Source organism: Poecilia reticulata, chromosome 20, assembly GCF_904066995.2.
Source record: "Poecilia reticulata chromosome 20, P_reticulata-male-v2, whole genome shotgun sequence".
NCBI lineage: Eukaryota > Metazoa > Chordata > Actinopteri > Cyprinodontiformes > Poeciliidae > Poecilia > Poecilia reticulata.
Window position 1 is genome coordinate 21,772,872 of NC_088849.1, and position 14,687 is coordinate 21,787,558.

The following is a 14,687-nucleotide window of genomic DNA, read 5'->3' on the forward strand; positions in this document are numbered from 1 at the left end:
TCAATCTGCTCCAATTGCAGGTTTGTGGGCTATGAGGACCATCTGTTACCAAACACAATTACACACAAGGATCTGTGTTAACATGGCCTGTAAACACTCTGAAGGCGTAATGAGAAGGGAAAGTATAAGGAAATCCTAAAACGTATAGATTTCTGTTTTCTTTCAGATGTAATTAGAAGTTTTCTGTCTGAATGAATCAAATTTTCAGGGACTTTCTTATGTGTAAGTCGATGTGGACAAAAAGATAAGCTGCTCCTGAAAATCTAAAGGGTGAAACGGAGAAATAAAGCTGGTTTCTATTTGTTTAATTTCCCCCAAAAAAGTTGAAACAGGCAGTTACTACAGGATCCTTTATACATGAGGTAAACTGCTTAAGAAAGAAAAACAAAACTTTTGAAGACTAGCTACATTTAAAAAAACTAGCAATTAATATACTCCGAAAGTAGTAAATTATCTCATAAGTGGTAGATTAATGATTTATTAAATTAAAATTAGTTCTAATTGAGTAATGTCATACAGCAGTAAAAATAGTTGAACAAACGTGCTTGAGGCTCTACTTGGGTTGCTAGGTGATGAGTAGGTTGCTAGGTAACGGGCTGGGGTTACTAGGTGAGGGGCAGTGCCTGCTGATCTGTGACCTTCCTGAAGCTTTTGAAACCAAAAAATGTAAATTAATTACAAAATTTCTGGGTGTTTGTGTTTTTTAAGCACTTATTCTGTTTTCAGAAGCAGTAGAAACCCAAATGGAAGTACAAAACAGGCAAAATGTGAATTTTGTGTGATATTTTCCACTTAATGTTTGTTTTTGTACTAAGTAAAACCTTTTTTTTTCAGCAAACATGAAGTCAAATAATAAACCATGTCGTCATTGAACTAATAATACTGATTTTTGTAGCTTTTTAACTCATTCATTAGACAGTTACACAGAAAAAGTTGTTTTTTTAGAAAAGAGTGTCTTTTTTGGATATTTGCATGAAACCCCTGAAAACATCCAAAGAAATAGTGAGAAAAATGCATCATTCTCCAAACTACTATAACATAATGCTTAAAACATGATTTATTTGGGATAAAATCAAATTCTGCATGGACGTAATATTCATCTCTGAGTTAAAAATCTCTCAAAAAAAATCATACAGTAATATCTGGAGCTGCTCTAAAACTCATCAAAACTGGATTATCGCCTCCCGTCTATTAGATATGGTGATGTTGCATCATGCGTCTGTTCTGGTTGCATGTGTGTGTGTGTGTGTGTGTGTGTGTGTGTGTACCTGTGTTTCTTACGAGGCTGCAAGTCTGAACAGACTTTAACTGTGGAGGAAACTGTAGATTATCAGCGTCCTCATATGTGGACCAGCTGTGCCTGTTTCTGCACGTCCTCTGTGGTTCGGCGCCGTGAGGTCCCTAAAAACTGCTTATGTGGCTCCTAACCACCCTTCATTACTTTCTTTTTGTTTTTCCGTACCTCTGCCCTCTTGTTAATCTCTTCTTTCCTTGTTTTGGATCGTTGGTCATCACAAAGCCACTTGTGTTTTTTAAAAAGGCTTTGAGATTGTTGACAAACATTTCGTAATATTTTGTCATTTATGAATCTCCACTAAGCTGCAACGGTTGCAGTTTAACTGACTTTTGAGAACATTTTTCAGAAAGGAGTCTTTGTCTATCAGCAGTGAGGGCGTACTGGGCCTGTTTTAGGTAAAAAATAAAATAAACTAAAATAAATTTCTGCCAAAAAAAAAAATCTCAGAAATTTTCCAGAAACAATTTGGACATTTCTGACTTTGAAAAATCTAAACTTTGCTAGCAAAAATTCAGAAATTTTCATGAGAAACTTTGGGCATTTCTGAGTTTGAAAAGTTGCAAATTTGCTAGAAGTAACTTGAAAATTTTCTAGAAAATATCTGGAAATTTCTGAGGTTCAAAAGGAAGAAATCTTTGACACAATATTTCGAAAAGTTGAAAATTTTTGAATTTCAAACCCAAAAGTTTCAAAGTTTTTATTCTCAAAAATGTTTGACGTTTGAAGCTCAGAAATGTACTCGCTTTTTCTAGAAAATTTTGAAGCTCAATCTCAAAATTTCTAAGTTTTTTTTCTCTTGTACATACAAAAAATCAGAAATTTCTGATTTTTTTTTCTCAATTTCTGAGATGAAAGTCAAAATTTGAGGGTTTTTTTCTTGCAAATGAGTTTTTTGGCAGAAATGTACTGATATTTTTCTATGTATAATGTCGTTCTAGTTCACGGGCAGAAACATTTTTAGTATTTTGTCATTTTCCACTAACCTGTTGCAGTTCAACTGATTTTTGAGAATATTGACAAATAACGACCTCAACCTGTAAACATTCACCATTCTGTCTGTTTGGTATCAGCACTTTACAACTTCATTTAGTTGCAAAAGTTTTCCAAATAAAAAAAAGACTTCTGTAGTTAAATGAAAACTTTGCACAATGTGACGATTAATGGTAAGAATAATCGATTATTCTAGCAATCAATTGTCAGAATAATCGATTGCTAAATTAATCATTAGTTGCAGCCGTACATTAAACAAAAGCAACATCTTTTTCAGTGTATTATTCCACGTCTCCATGTATTTTCCTCCCGCTCTCTTCTCTCCTGCCTTTAATTAGAGCTCCTGCTAGACGCCTCATTGGCCCCAAACCTCGGGCCAATCTTGCTGCGGCTCCTGTCGACCCCCTCAGGTGGTCCATGTGTGTCTGAGACGAGGTTCCCAGTTAAAAACCTTCCCATTTCGTTCATTCTGGGCAGTCTGTAAGGAGCGCACCCGTTGAAAACAAACCACTCAGACGTCCGGAGTCTCTTCGGCTTCTTCCCACTCCAGACGGACGCAGCAGAGTCAGAATAACCACCAGGTAAGAGGCCAAGCCTGTGTTTTCCTCAGGAGTTTTGGGTAATTTCCAAGGTTTCAAACGCAGATGAAAGGTTGTTTCTGTGGAAAAACACCTGGTGTTGATGTTACGATGACAAAGCCTTGGTATTAAAGGCCGAAAGTTGGTGAAACTTCATGAAGTGACATGCAAGTCCAGACAGGAACCAGCAAGAGACGAGAAATGTTTCATTTAACAACCTAATTATTGCAACTAGGTTGAATTTGCTTAAAAAATCAAAGTGAATTAAAAAAACAAGCCTTCATTTTTGTGGTTCTTGTAGGAGTGGAAGAAGTCCAGCTATGGCTGAACGGAGGAGCTGCTTCGCTGTTTGGATCACTTCCCTTCTTGTTGTGATGCTGCTGCCTGGTGAGTACAGCATCACTGTGCTGCAATATTCAGCTTTAATGAGTAACTGCAGCTGCAGAAACATCCAGAGCAGCACTACTTTAATATACTTTTACCCTAAAGTGGAAGCAAAAAAGTATCTGGTAAAAAGTCTTCAACAGAACTGAGTAAATCTCCAAAATATTAATTAATATTTAAATATTACATCATCAGGTGGACCAGAATAGAAAGGTATTTGGAAATGTTTCTATTTTAAAGTTAAATTAAAATAAAATCAGGCAAAATGTATTTTTTTTCCCCAGATCAGTTTCTTTCAAGAAAAAAAAACTTATGAAACTTTAACACAAACTGCAGGTGTGTGTCTGTTTGGTGAAAACATGTTTGTTTTTCATTCAGTGGGTAGAAAATCCAGAATTTTTTTTCTAAAGTAAGAGCAGAAATACTTTATAATAAAATTACTCAAGTAAAAGTAAAAAAAAAATTAACCATACAAAAAAAGTACAAGTAAAAAAGTAAAAAACCATCAATTAATATTTACATAATCAGATGGATAAAAGTAGAAAGCTACGTGAAAGTTTAAAAACCAAACTGAAATTAATTCATACAAGTAACAAAACCAGGCAAAATATTTTTTTCCAGTTAAATTTCTTCCACTATAGAACTGATAAAACTTTAACGAAACATTTGGTTTGTGTCTGTAGCTGCATTTCTATTACCAATGAGCGCAAAAATGAAAATAAAAAAACAAAACAAAAAAACAAACTCAATAAGTCATTAGAAACATGCTCCGGCATCATCCTCCTACTACTTCCTGTTGTCTTCTTGTTCGTTGTTTCCGCCAGTGGTATCTTCCCGTTGTTGGTGATGTGACTCATCCATTGCAGTTTTGCAGCCAAAACACAATCTCATCCTAGCACAATTTTTTAATCGCTGTATTTCCGATAATCTAACTCATTTTAAAATGTCAAATTGAACAATTACGTGGTTAATAGAAAAGTTACTCACAGTGAGTAGAGTATCCAGAAATTTTACTAAAGTAAAAGTGAAGATAATCCCTAAAGTAAATATTTTTAAAGTTAATGTAACTAGTTTCTACCCGTCTCTGAAGCAAATATCTCCAATGATTTCTGGCATTAAAAGTTTAGGGAAGTTGTATTTCACCATCTAAATGTCAGCTTTAAATGAATGAATGATTATAAATCAAATCTGTTATTATTATAAATTCATCACCAGGTTCCTACGATGTCAGCTAGCAGCGCAGAAAGCCTCAAAGACGACAAACGTTTGTTTTAAGTTATTTTGTCAGGCAATCTGATCAAATCTCAAAGGTTCACTTTAATATACAAAAGCAGAGAGTTTGTGATTTATTTGTTTTAAAAAGTTGGAGCATTTCTCATTAAAACAAACTGCTGAATAGTCCAGGGTGTTTCTGCATCGCAGGAGAGTAAAAATCCACTTTATTCATCATCTTCCATCAGAGTATTCAAGTGAAAATGCCTGTAAATTGCAACATCAGCAGATTGAGAGGGAGCGCCGTGTGTAAATTAGATCTCACCTGTCGGAGTGATGGAACAGGTGAATGATCAGGTCTGTATTAATTATGGATCAGGGACAAAAAGCGTCTTTTGGTTTTGACTCTGATGAATTGTCACGTCAGCAGGTTAAAACCCCTCGGGGGTAAATGAGGCTCGTTGAAGCGTTTTGGTGGAGCAGAAAGTTTATTGGTTCATTTTAGCCTCTTCTGTCTTTAATTTGTGATAATTTAGAGGTTTTACATCAAAGCAGCGAAGCTTTTTGTAGCTTAATGAGCTCTGGATATTTTATCGTCTAAGATGAACTGAGCTTGTTTTGTTCTCACGGTTCCAGTGGGTTTAACTTTCATATTTACTGCTTTGAATGTCGATATTCCCTGTTTATGAACATGAACAAACTTCTGTAACACCTAAATGGAATGTTTTCTTATCTTTCCCATTTTGGAGAGTGTCATGGATAACTAGCTGAACGTTTCTAAGCAGTTTTAAAACAAAAAAGTAAAATATAAATTATAATTATTCTTCTGTTGCTTTATTTTATTACTGTGTGAGGAGTCGTGACAATAATTCTGGAGTTGCAGATTTTGTTAAAATAAATCTAGTTTTTTTATGCGTGTTTTGAAGTTTTTATGAGAAATTCTTATTTATTTAAATATAATTCATTTATTTATTTCATTGTTTAATTCATTTGATATTTTTTCTGCTCTGGTAGAAAAACAGTACGGTGAAGTTCAATGTATTTCATTTAAATTTTTCCAGGTACCAAAAATAATTCCACCTGTGATTTTGGTAAAAGGAGATTTTTTTAAATAAAATTAAATATGATTTTTAAAATGCAGTTTAATTAGTATTTAAACTTTTTAGTATTTATTTGCAAATAAATACTAAATATATACAAATATATTTATTTGTAAATAAAGTAACACATATTTGTTTAAATAGTTATTCATTTAAATAATAAATACAAATAAGTCAATTATATTTAAATATTTATTTGTACATAAATATGATTAAAAACTATTATTATACAATTACTATTACTAAATAATAATAACAAAATAGATGAGGCACTTATGGTTTTGTAACAAATGAATATTAAAAATACTGTATTCATAGTTTTATTCCAGATTTACGTCATGAAAAGTTTTTATTTGTTGTTGTTTTTCCCCACAATAATTTAGGAGTTTTTTCTTTTCTTTTCTTTTCTTTTCTTTTCTTTTCTTTTCTTTTCTTTTCTTTTCTTTTCTTTTCTTTTCTTTTCTTTTCTTTTCTTTTCTTTTCTCTTTCTTTTTTTTCTTTTTCTTTCTATCCTTTTCTTTATTACTCAGTTTTTACTACATAATTTCACCTGTGGCCTTGTTTTTAGTGTTTTAGTTTACATAAATCTGCTTCTTCTACATAAATGACACTTATGATAAGTTGTAGCTGCTCCTCTGAAGGTTCTGTTGGTGGAGACCTTTGACCTCCATGTCGTCGCCGCGGCTCGTTCATCTCCTCTGACGCTCATAAATAAACATCTCATCTCCTCCGCCACCTGTTTCCAGTTTGCTCCCGACCTGACGGCCTTTTCTCCCTCTTTTCTTTTTGAAATACTTTCAGACGGTTTAACCGGTTCTTTTCATCGCTCCTGTTAAAAAATCAGGACCTGTCAGCATTAAAGCCCGACTGCTTCCAGATGTGCGACTCGCTTTTTTCTTTCTTTTTACAAGCTTGTAAAGAACAATCCAGCGGATACACAGAGGCTTCTTAGCGCTCCCACCCCCTTCCTCTTCCTCTTCATCACCCAAAGTCACCTTCACTTATCCTTCCCTTTCATTTACACTGTAAAAAATAGATGCTCCTGTACGTCAAATCACAGCAGAAAAATACTGTAAACGATTTGTTTAAATCACAGAAACTTTTCTAAACAATAAGTTTATTTGTAAGGCACATTTCATTAACAAGGTGCTTTATGTCTTAAGAGACGTAAAGCACAATAAACCAGTAAACATGACAGTGTTTTTACAGCAACTGTATGTGAGTGTAATCAAATGGTGGTTAAAAACATAGAAAATTATTGTAATAGTCAAAACAATCTCTTAATATGACATTCAGATACTGTAAAAACTTTTCAGTTAAAAAAAATATATATATATATATAAATCACTTTAAGATGTTATGGTGCTCATTATATTGTTATATAAAACACTGTTATGCAAAATTAACATTTAATTTTAGTGGATTTAACAGAAGGGCTGCACCGGTTGCAGTTATTACCGATCCTTAAGAAGCCGATTTAAATCTTTTTTGGCTGAAATGTTGCTGAGTTCAGACAGTTGTTTGCTGTAAATGTCCAGACGTGACCTGGCGGTTCAGAGGTCGATCTTTAGACGCTTACTGAGGTAGATAAGATCCGCTTCACATGTAAACATCAGTCAATCACCGATCTCCCAGAATTAAGGAAATCAGCGCCGATAAACCAGTGCACCTCTACTTAACAGATTATTAATGTAATTCAGCTGTAAATTAAATTTCTGATTTCTTTTTGGTAGAGGTAATTACTTAAAATCTGTCATTTTCACAGGAAAACTCATCAGTTTTATAACAGTTTGTTAGCGTTGTGGCTTTTATCTGCACCTTCTGGCCTCCTCCATCAAACCTTCTCAACTCCAAACACATATTGATGTTTCCTTTGGACCTCTGCCATGTCATCCTGAATCTGCGGACCTTTTTAAGCTCTTTTCCCTTCCTCTTCCTCCTCCCCTCTGTAAGGGATTAACACCTTTCCCCCGGAGAGATGAAAGGAACCAGGAGCTGATTCTGCTGTTCCCCTTCGCTGTTTGGGGGTCAGACTGTGCGATGCACATGTGCGCACAAACAAATATGGGTGGGTGCACACGCAGCGTTTTGGACGCGCAGCGGGAGGCTTGATGCTACAGGCGTCCCCATAAAATCTACAAAGAGCTGCCGAATCAGCGCTCCGGGCTGAGCCAATTACCTTTGGCCTACTTCATGAATGATACCAGCCTCTAAGTGTTTGAGGTTTAATGCCATATTATCGATGCATTAAAGGCAAATTAAAAATCCTGGAAAGTTTCCCAAACTAATTTCTAGATGTGACATGACATCTACTTTTGCTTTTCTGTTTGCAGCGTTCTTGTCTGCAGGGCCGATTCTGCAAAAGTCCCAAGGAGATGGTAAATATGTCAGTTTTTATCTTTCATTGTTAATTCTTAGTGCAAACACTTGAAATAAGACAAAATTAACTTACAAGTAACTTTTCAGCAACATAAGAGCTCGTTTTTAGGCAAAAATTCCTTATTGATGAAAAAGTACTAATAGACTCCAGAGGGACGCCTAAAGGGAACCTTCTAGGTTGTTTTACCAATCAAATCAAAGTAATTTTTATCTGTATTCTCCTCAGTTACATCAGTGCATCCATACTGTTTTTGAAAATTTGCAAATTCATGCAAAATCAACAGATTACTGCAATTTTTTGTGATAAAATTTCTGCAAAAATAGTCAAAAACTTTTTGTTTAAGTGATGCTAACTCCCACCTGCAGGTGGCAGTATTTCTTACTTCTACAACACTGCTACTTGTACTGGATGTCAGGTCATTTTCTGTAATCAATGTGGGCAGTCATAGACATAATATAAGAGTAGACGCCTCATGGACCGCTCTCGCCTATTGTCGCTGACGAGATTTAGGGCGGCCATCTTGGAGCGGTCCACCACTCCACTCAGCGTTATGTGTTTAGCAGCACAATGACGTATCGGCGCTTTTAATCGATCATAACACACTTTTTTGTTACTGGAAACCATATTTAAACATCTATCAAAGCTACATTTATGAACAATTGTATTATTTAAGTATGTTTTTAATACATAGTTCAGCATATTTAAATATGCTTAGTGGCCATAACAATAGAATAGGAATGGAATATTCTGATATCGATGTATGATGAGCATATTACAAAGCACACAGCCGTTCATAATTTATTCAATAAATTATTTAGTAATATTAATACATATTTATATAACTATACAAACACAAATAAATAATGATTAATAATGGCACAAATGAATAATGATTAATACTGAATAATATATATTGGATACATGTTTCTATATCTATATGTATATAGATACATATAGATATATCTATGTTTTCCAGTCGACAAGTTCTAGCTTCAGTGATTCAGCAGCTGAGATTGAGTCCAAAATCCGATCCGAGATTCATCCGTGCTGCAGTGAATCCGTCTCTCTTTATAGATATCTCTCTCTTCTTCCTCACGTTGTGTCTTTATGAAACTTTCAAAACAAAAACGGAAGATTTGGGATGTATCTTACTTTTGACAGAGTGAAAGAATAATAATAGTATAAATAATAGTTTTTAACACCTGTGTAAACTTTGCTGGTGAATGTTGTAACACGTATTATACGTTTTATAATGTATGTTACATTGTTTCATTTCTAATATAGGCTCTTGTGTCAGATAATCTAAGTCAATGTTAGAGAATAATTAATTTTTTTAGATTTACAGAATCTCAGTTAGCCTTTATAGCGGGGCTGAACCCTGTATTACACCAAGCACTGTAGCTAATATTAGCTGGTATCTCGTCAGTGGACATAAATACAGTAAAGTAATATTCCAATCACAACATATACACAATAATATGTCCATCTACTTGTGAAATGTTGTCTGTGAAGCCCTCACATCAATAATCCATGGATCCGAACAACAATATCCCTCAGTGCTGAGGCATCTTCTGCTGTTTTGATTGAGCAAAGTAGGAGGATATACCGCTCCAAGATGGCCGCCGTATTTCCTGCGCCAGAGCAACCAATGCGGGGTCTACTCTTATTTTATGTCTATGTGGACAGTGACATAAACATGGCGACCATGTTTAATTCCCAGCATGAAGTTGTGGTTGTTTTGAAGCAATCTGATTGGCTGACATAGGTTTGCACTGCCCCCTATGGGTTTGACATGTTTAAGACAACGATCAGGAGTTTTTTTGTGTTTTCATGTGGAAGAAAACTTTGCTGAAAACAGTCTTGTGTGTGCGATAATTTTTTAAACAATGTGGTAAAGGTTTAGGTTTTTATAAAAACCAGAATCTGGTTGAGGGCTTTTAGTCTCCTATGTTCAGAAGACATTCTTCGTCTCGGCATGATTATACTGAGATGTAATTACACACAGCTGGACTCATTAGGTGGCTCCTAAAGGGAATTGGTTTCACTTGATTTTATTTAGGTGTATCAGAGTGAGTTTGTTCCTTTTATTTATCTTGCTCTTCTTCACAACATGCATAAAATCCCAGCAATAACAGTAATATTGATGGTTCCCAAGCCATGACTTCCTGTCTGTGTCTTGGCCTCAGTGGGGGAAAGCATCCAGGAAAAGGCAGAAGCTGCAGCTTCCCACAGGAGGCTGATCCGTAACCGCAGGAACATCAGCTGGTACAAACAGCACTCCGACTTCTGGGCCTGGTACAAGTACTTCACAGACAACGGCAACCAGGAGGCAGTGAGTCAGCTCTAATACACACACACAAATGAAGCTGTCTGCATTACACACCTGCCGGCTATGGGCACCAGGTTCACAAAGGTTTTAAAGGATTACAGTTGCAAAACACCTAAAATTTCCAAGTGTGTTTCCGTTTTCAATAGTCATTTTAAAGTGGACATGTCTTTTAAATCCTTTTTTTCATATTAAGTTGTCTAAATAAAGTGGAACTGCGATGCTTTGGTGTGAATTTCTTGTTATTGTAGCTCCACAGGCTGAGAGCAACTCGTTTTGGTACTGTCTCTTTAAATGCAAATGAGGCACTTCAGGCCCCGCCCCCCTTCAAGAACGTTCCTAAGCTCTATAGAGTGGAAGCCATTTTTTGGAGATAGCAATAGATGCCATTATTTAGCAATGTCTTCAACGAAAGACTGACATGTTTGAGCCAGAAAATGTTAACTAATGTAAGGCCTTAGCGGGGTTAGCGAGTTAGCTAATGCTAGTGCCATGAACATCACTGAATAAATTTGGATCATGTGTTCCCTATGACATTAATGTTAAGCCAAATTATTTATGTAACAATACCATTCAAAACAGTACACTTTTGTCATCAAGGAGCTAACAGCCAGCTCACAGCGCTAACAAGATGGCACAATGCTACTGCAAGCAAAAACAACAGACAATAAATTCATATCTGGAATAAAGTTACTTTTAGTGTTATTTACATCTTACTGTCTTTTCCATATTGATCTGCAGTCAGACGAAATCTCTTGGTAAATCCTTCCTGATATTGCCGAAGGTTGAATTGTATCATGCAAATAAAAAGGACTTTCCCCAAAGATGTGGGAACATTTACAAGAAAAATAACATTTATTGAGGCACAGTGAAGAAGTTCTGATGGACGGTGTACTGAACTGTTTGGGTTAATACACACAAAACCAAATGTTTTGAGTTATCCACCTGTAGCTTTGGTATCCTTGAGCTTGTACTACAAAAGTGCTGCGAGAAATTAAAATTGTGAATTTGCAAAATTGGTTAATCTGAAGTCCATGACATTGACAGTTCCACAGCAAATAACTGTGATGTAATAGTTTAGAAAACATCAGAGAGAATAGAGAAAAGTAAAAGAAATATGACTCAAATAGAGTATAAAGATATCTACACAACACCGGAAGAGACTAGATTCAACTTGCAGTTTGGAGCATTAGAACATCTGATGAACAATAATGGAATATTGGCAAATCACTCAGAAAACCCCAGACTGTTTCAAGCTTTGTAGTTCAGCCATATTTTTACAGAAGAAACTCAATTCAGAGTTTAAACTGGTGGTGACTATCTCTAGCGGTCAGTGGCCGAGAGGCATGCTACGCAGTGGCCAAACAATCATGCTAACACTCATAACAAAGGGCAACTTAGAGGCACTAATTAACATAAGAATCGGGTTTTTGGACTGTGGGACGCAAAGCCAGGATTTGAACCCAGGACCTTTTGCCTCAATCACCAATCACACCAAAATAATTCTCTCGTAACAAAACCAGGGCTATATTTTCATGCTGTAATGGATTTAAACACCATCTATATAACTGTTTTTCTGTACTTTAAGCTAGTAGAGGCAACTAATCACTAATAACCCCCTTCACCTCCAGGTTCAGGAAATGGACAAGATCTATCTGGCCTATCTCCAGAACAAGAACCGTGCCGAGGCGCGCCGCTCCTACAAGGCCTACCTGCGCCACTTGGGGGAGATATACAAGTCCTGCGCCGACTCTGGCGATCCCAACTGCGTGGCGTCTTACACAGGCCGGCCCAAATCCAAACCAGAGCCCCCTAAACCAGCCCCCATAAAAACATGTGACCCAACCAAGGATACTCACTGCTTGTATATGGCTCTAGTCCAGGGTAAGAGCCCCTATCTGCCCCTGGTGGTCCCTGTTGCCCCCGCAGCACCAGTCAAGGCCCCCGCTCCTTTATATGTCCGTGCTGCTGCTCAGTCAAAGGAGCCGGCCCATTATTACTTCGCTCCATCTGCAGTGTCCTTCCTTACCAAGGTAAGATGTGTTTTCAATCATGTGGACAGAGTAACTAACCCACCAAATCAACTTTTTTTAATTTGCAATGTAAACAGGGAGTGGAAAGAGTCTCCTCTGCTCTGACGAACTGAAGGATGGATGACAGTCAGATTGACTGCAGGACAGGAAGTGGGAGGGGCTCACAGTAACACTTGCTTCTTGCTCAGGACTGAGCTGAGCTGCAGAGCTTTGACTCAATAAAAACTAACAACTCAGATTAAAGTCATTAGATTTGTCAGTTTCTTTAATTTTTTTTGATAAAAAGTCGCTAGAGGGGTCTGGAAAGTTACCAAATATGTGCTTTTTTCCTCCTGACCATAGCCCTGCTTACCCCTCCACTCAACCCCACATTTGGCCACAGCCCTCAGTGTTTCTTAGCTCCACCCACTTAGGTGGAATTGTACAAAATTTGTCTGGGGCAGAGTTTTACTTTCTCAGGGGTTTTAGATACACTTTAAAGTAGAAGTTTGGTAATTGAAAGTGGCTGAGTTTTAGCTTAATTGGCTCTAAGAAAACAAACCAGTGTAATCTTGTATCATTAAGTAAAAGCATAAAGCTGGTTTTTCTTGCGTTGAGACGACGTGTCTGTTTCTGTTTTTCGTTTTTTCAGGAGCAGAAGGCAGAGCTGCTGCGTATCTGCTCTTCAGATGACGTTGAGTGTCTGCAGTACCACCTCAGAGCTGCCTATGGGTATCGTGCCTCTCCCGGACCCCTACCATCATACAGCCACCTGGGCTGTGACCCCAAGAAAGACCCAGCCTGCAAAGCTAAACTAGCTCAAAAGGCACCTTCTGGTCTATACCATCAGTACTCCAACTGTGATCCTCTCCGGGACCCTTACTGTTCCCATGCTGCCTCTCTTGTTGTATGTTTTTTGTCAATATATTGCCAATTCATGACATTTTATCTGCTGTCACTTTAAACTTTTTACTTATCTGGCCCTACAGGCACCTCGTGCTCCCAACCCTTCAGCCCACACTGGTCCTGGATCTTGCAACCCTCTTTATGAAGACAACTGCAATCCTCTGACTGCCACCAGATTCTCTTCCCCCCCACAGGAGTACAGAGGCGATGAACGAGACGAAGCAGCGTCTATTCGCGCAGCTCCTCCTCCAGCTGAGCAGAATGACCCTTATGCCATGTTTAGGGATGCTTATGCTAATGCTAACAGAGTTACAGATCCGTACGCAATGTACCGACAGTATCCGACCCCAGCCGCTCCTCAGTCTACCGATCCGTACAACATTCTTCGGCAGTTCATGTCTCAAGCTCAGGATAATGACCCATACGCTCCACGCATGTCTGCTCCTGAGTCTAACCCTAACGACCCTTTCTCTGCTGTCCGAGAAGCCATGAATCGTCAGAGTCCTCCCTCACCCAGGCAGCAGTACCCGTTTTCCAACCCGAGTTATGAGGAGCCGCCCCAGGAGGAGGGTCACTCTCTCGGACCTCCAGGTAAAACCAAAGAGGGCTACGACTGCTACATTGGTTATGACCGTGAATGCTTCCCAGTGAGACCTAGCCAACCTCACTCCGGAGTTCCTCGCCGTACTCCCTACCCTGTTGATCCCTACCAACCCCATCAGAACACAGACGGCGACCGCAGAGGCGTCCTGGAGCCAGACAACCCTCACTGCGACCCGGAGTACGACCGTGACTGCCGCCTGCGTCGCTACGAACCAGCGCAACCCCAACCTGAACTCCACACTCAGGAGGACCGCAGTCAGAGAACAGAAGAGTCTGAGCAACACGGACAAGACCAGTACGAGGCTGAGCCCTACCAGAGCGGCCAGGAAGAGCCTTATATGGCCTACCAGCCTCAGTCGCAGGGCACGCCCAGCCTGCAGGACATCCTCCGGAGCTACGGAGACCGCTTCCCCGAGCAGGACGACCACAGAGCCTACGCAGACGACTACCGCAAGAAGTAAAGGTGCAGGTGAAAACAAAAGGACATTAAACACACGGTCCCAAGCATTCACAGTGCTCAGACCTCGAACGCCTTATGCAGCAAGCAACCAGCTCTGACTGGTCAGGAAATGGGACTTGGGTCAAGTCTGTAGAGCAAATGAGCAAGAACATGCACATGACGTCCAGATATAACCTCCGGCTGCAGGAGCACGCTCAGTAACGATGCTGAAAATCAGTGGCTTTGTATGACTTTAGGTGCTTCAGGCCTATCCAGTACCTTCACTTTCTACCTTCTGCCTTCAACCTCATTCTCGCACTATTTCCTTATCTTAAATTTTACTGCTCAATCTATACTTCAAACCTTTTAAAGTTGTATCTGTTGCTATCAGTAATTAATTTTGTAAAAAAAAAGTTCTTCAATTTGAATGTTCCAATAAAAGAAAAACACTCTAGAATCA

General features: G+C 38.2%; 1 protein-coding gene across 1 annotated transcript; it reads left to right on the top strand.

Moving 5' to 3' along the window:
- The first annotated feature begins 21 nt into the window (after window positions 1–21).
- Window positions 22–14,687, top strand: and1 (actinodin1). The gene is made up of 7 exons (XM_008396479.3): window positions 22–2,868; window positions 3,167–3,252; window positions 7,895–7,939; window positions 10,128–10,273; window positions 11,899–12,300; window positions 12,932–13,186; window positions 13,269–14,687. Exons 2-7 carry the CDS (start codon window positions 3,186–3,188, stop codon window positions 14,247–14,249), a joined length of 1,896 nt encoding a protein of 631 aa, XP_008394701.2. The 5' UTR covers window positions 22–2,868; window positions 3,167–3,185; the 3' UTR covers window positions 14,250–14,687.

Bases quoted from the DNA above. Each gene is read 5' to 3' on its own strand.
- and1 (XM_008396479.3), top strand. From the start codon at position 3,186: ATGGCTGAACGGAGGAGCTGCTTCGCTGTTTGGATCACTTCCCTTCTT. The intron at 10,274-11,898 runs GTGAGTCAGCTC...CTTCACCTCCAG, and splicing joins ACAACGGCAACCAGGAGGCA to GTTCAGGAAATGGACAAGAT. The intron at 12,301-12,931 runs GTAAGATGTGTT...TCGTTTTTTCAG, and splicing joins CAGTGTCCTTCCTTACCAAG to GAGCAGAAGGCAGAGCTGCT.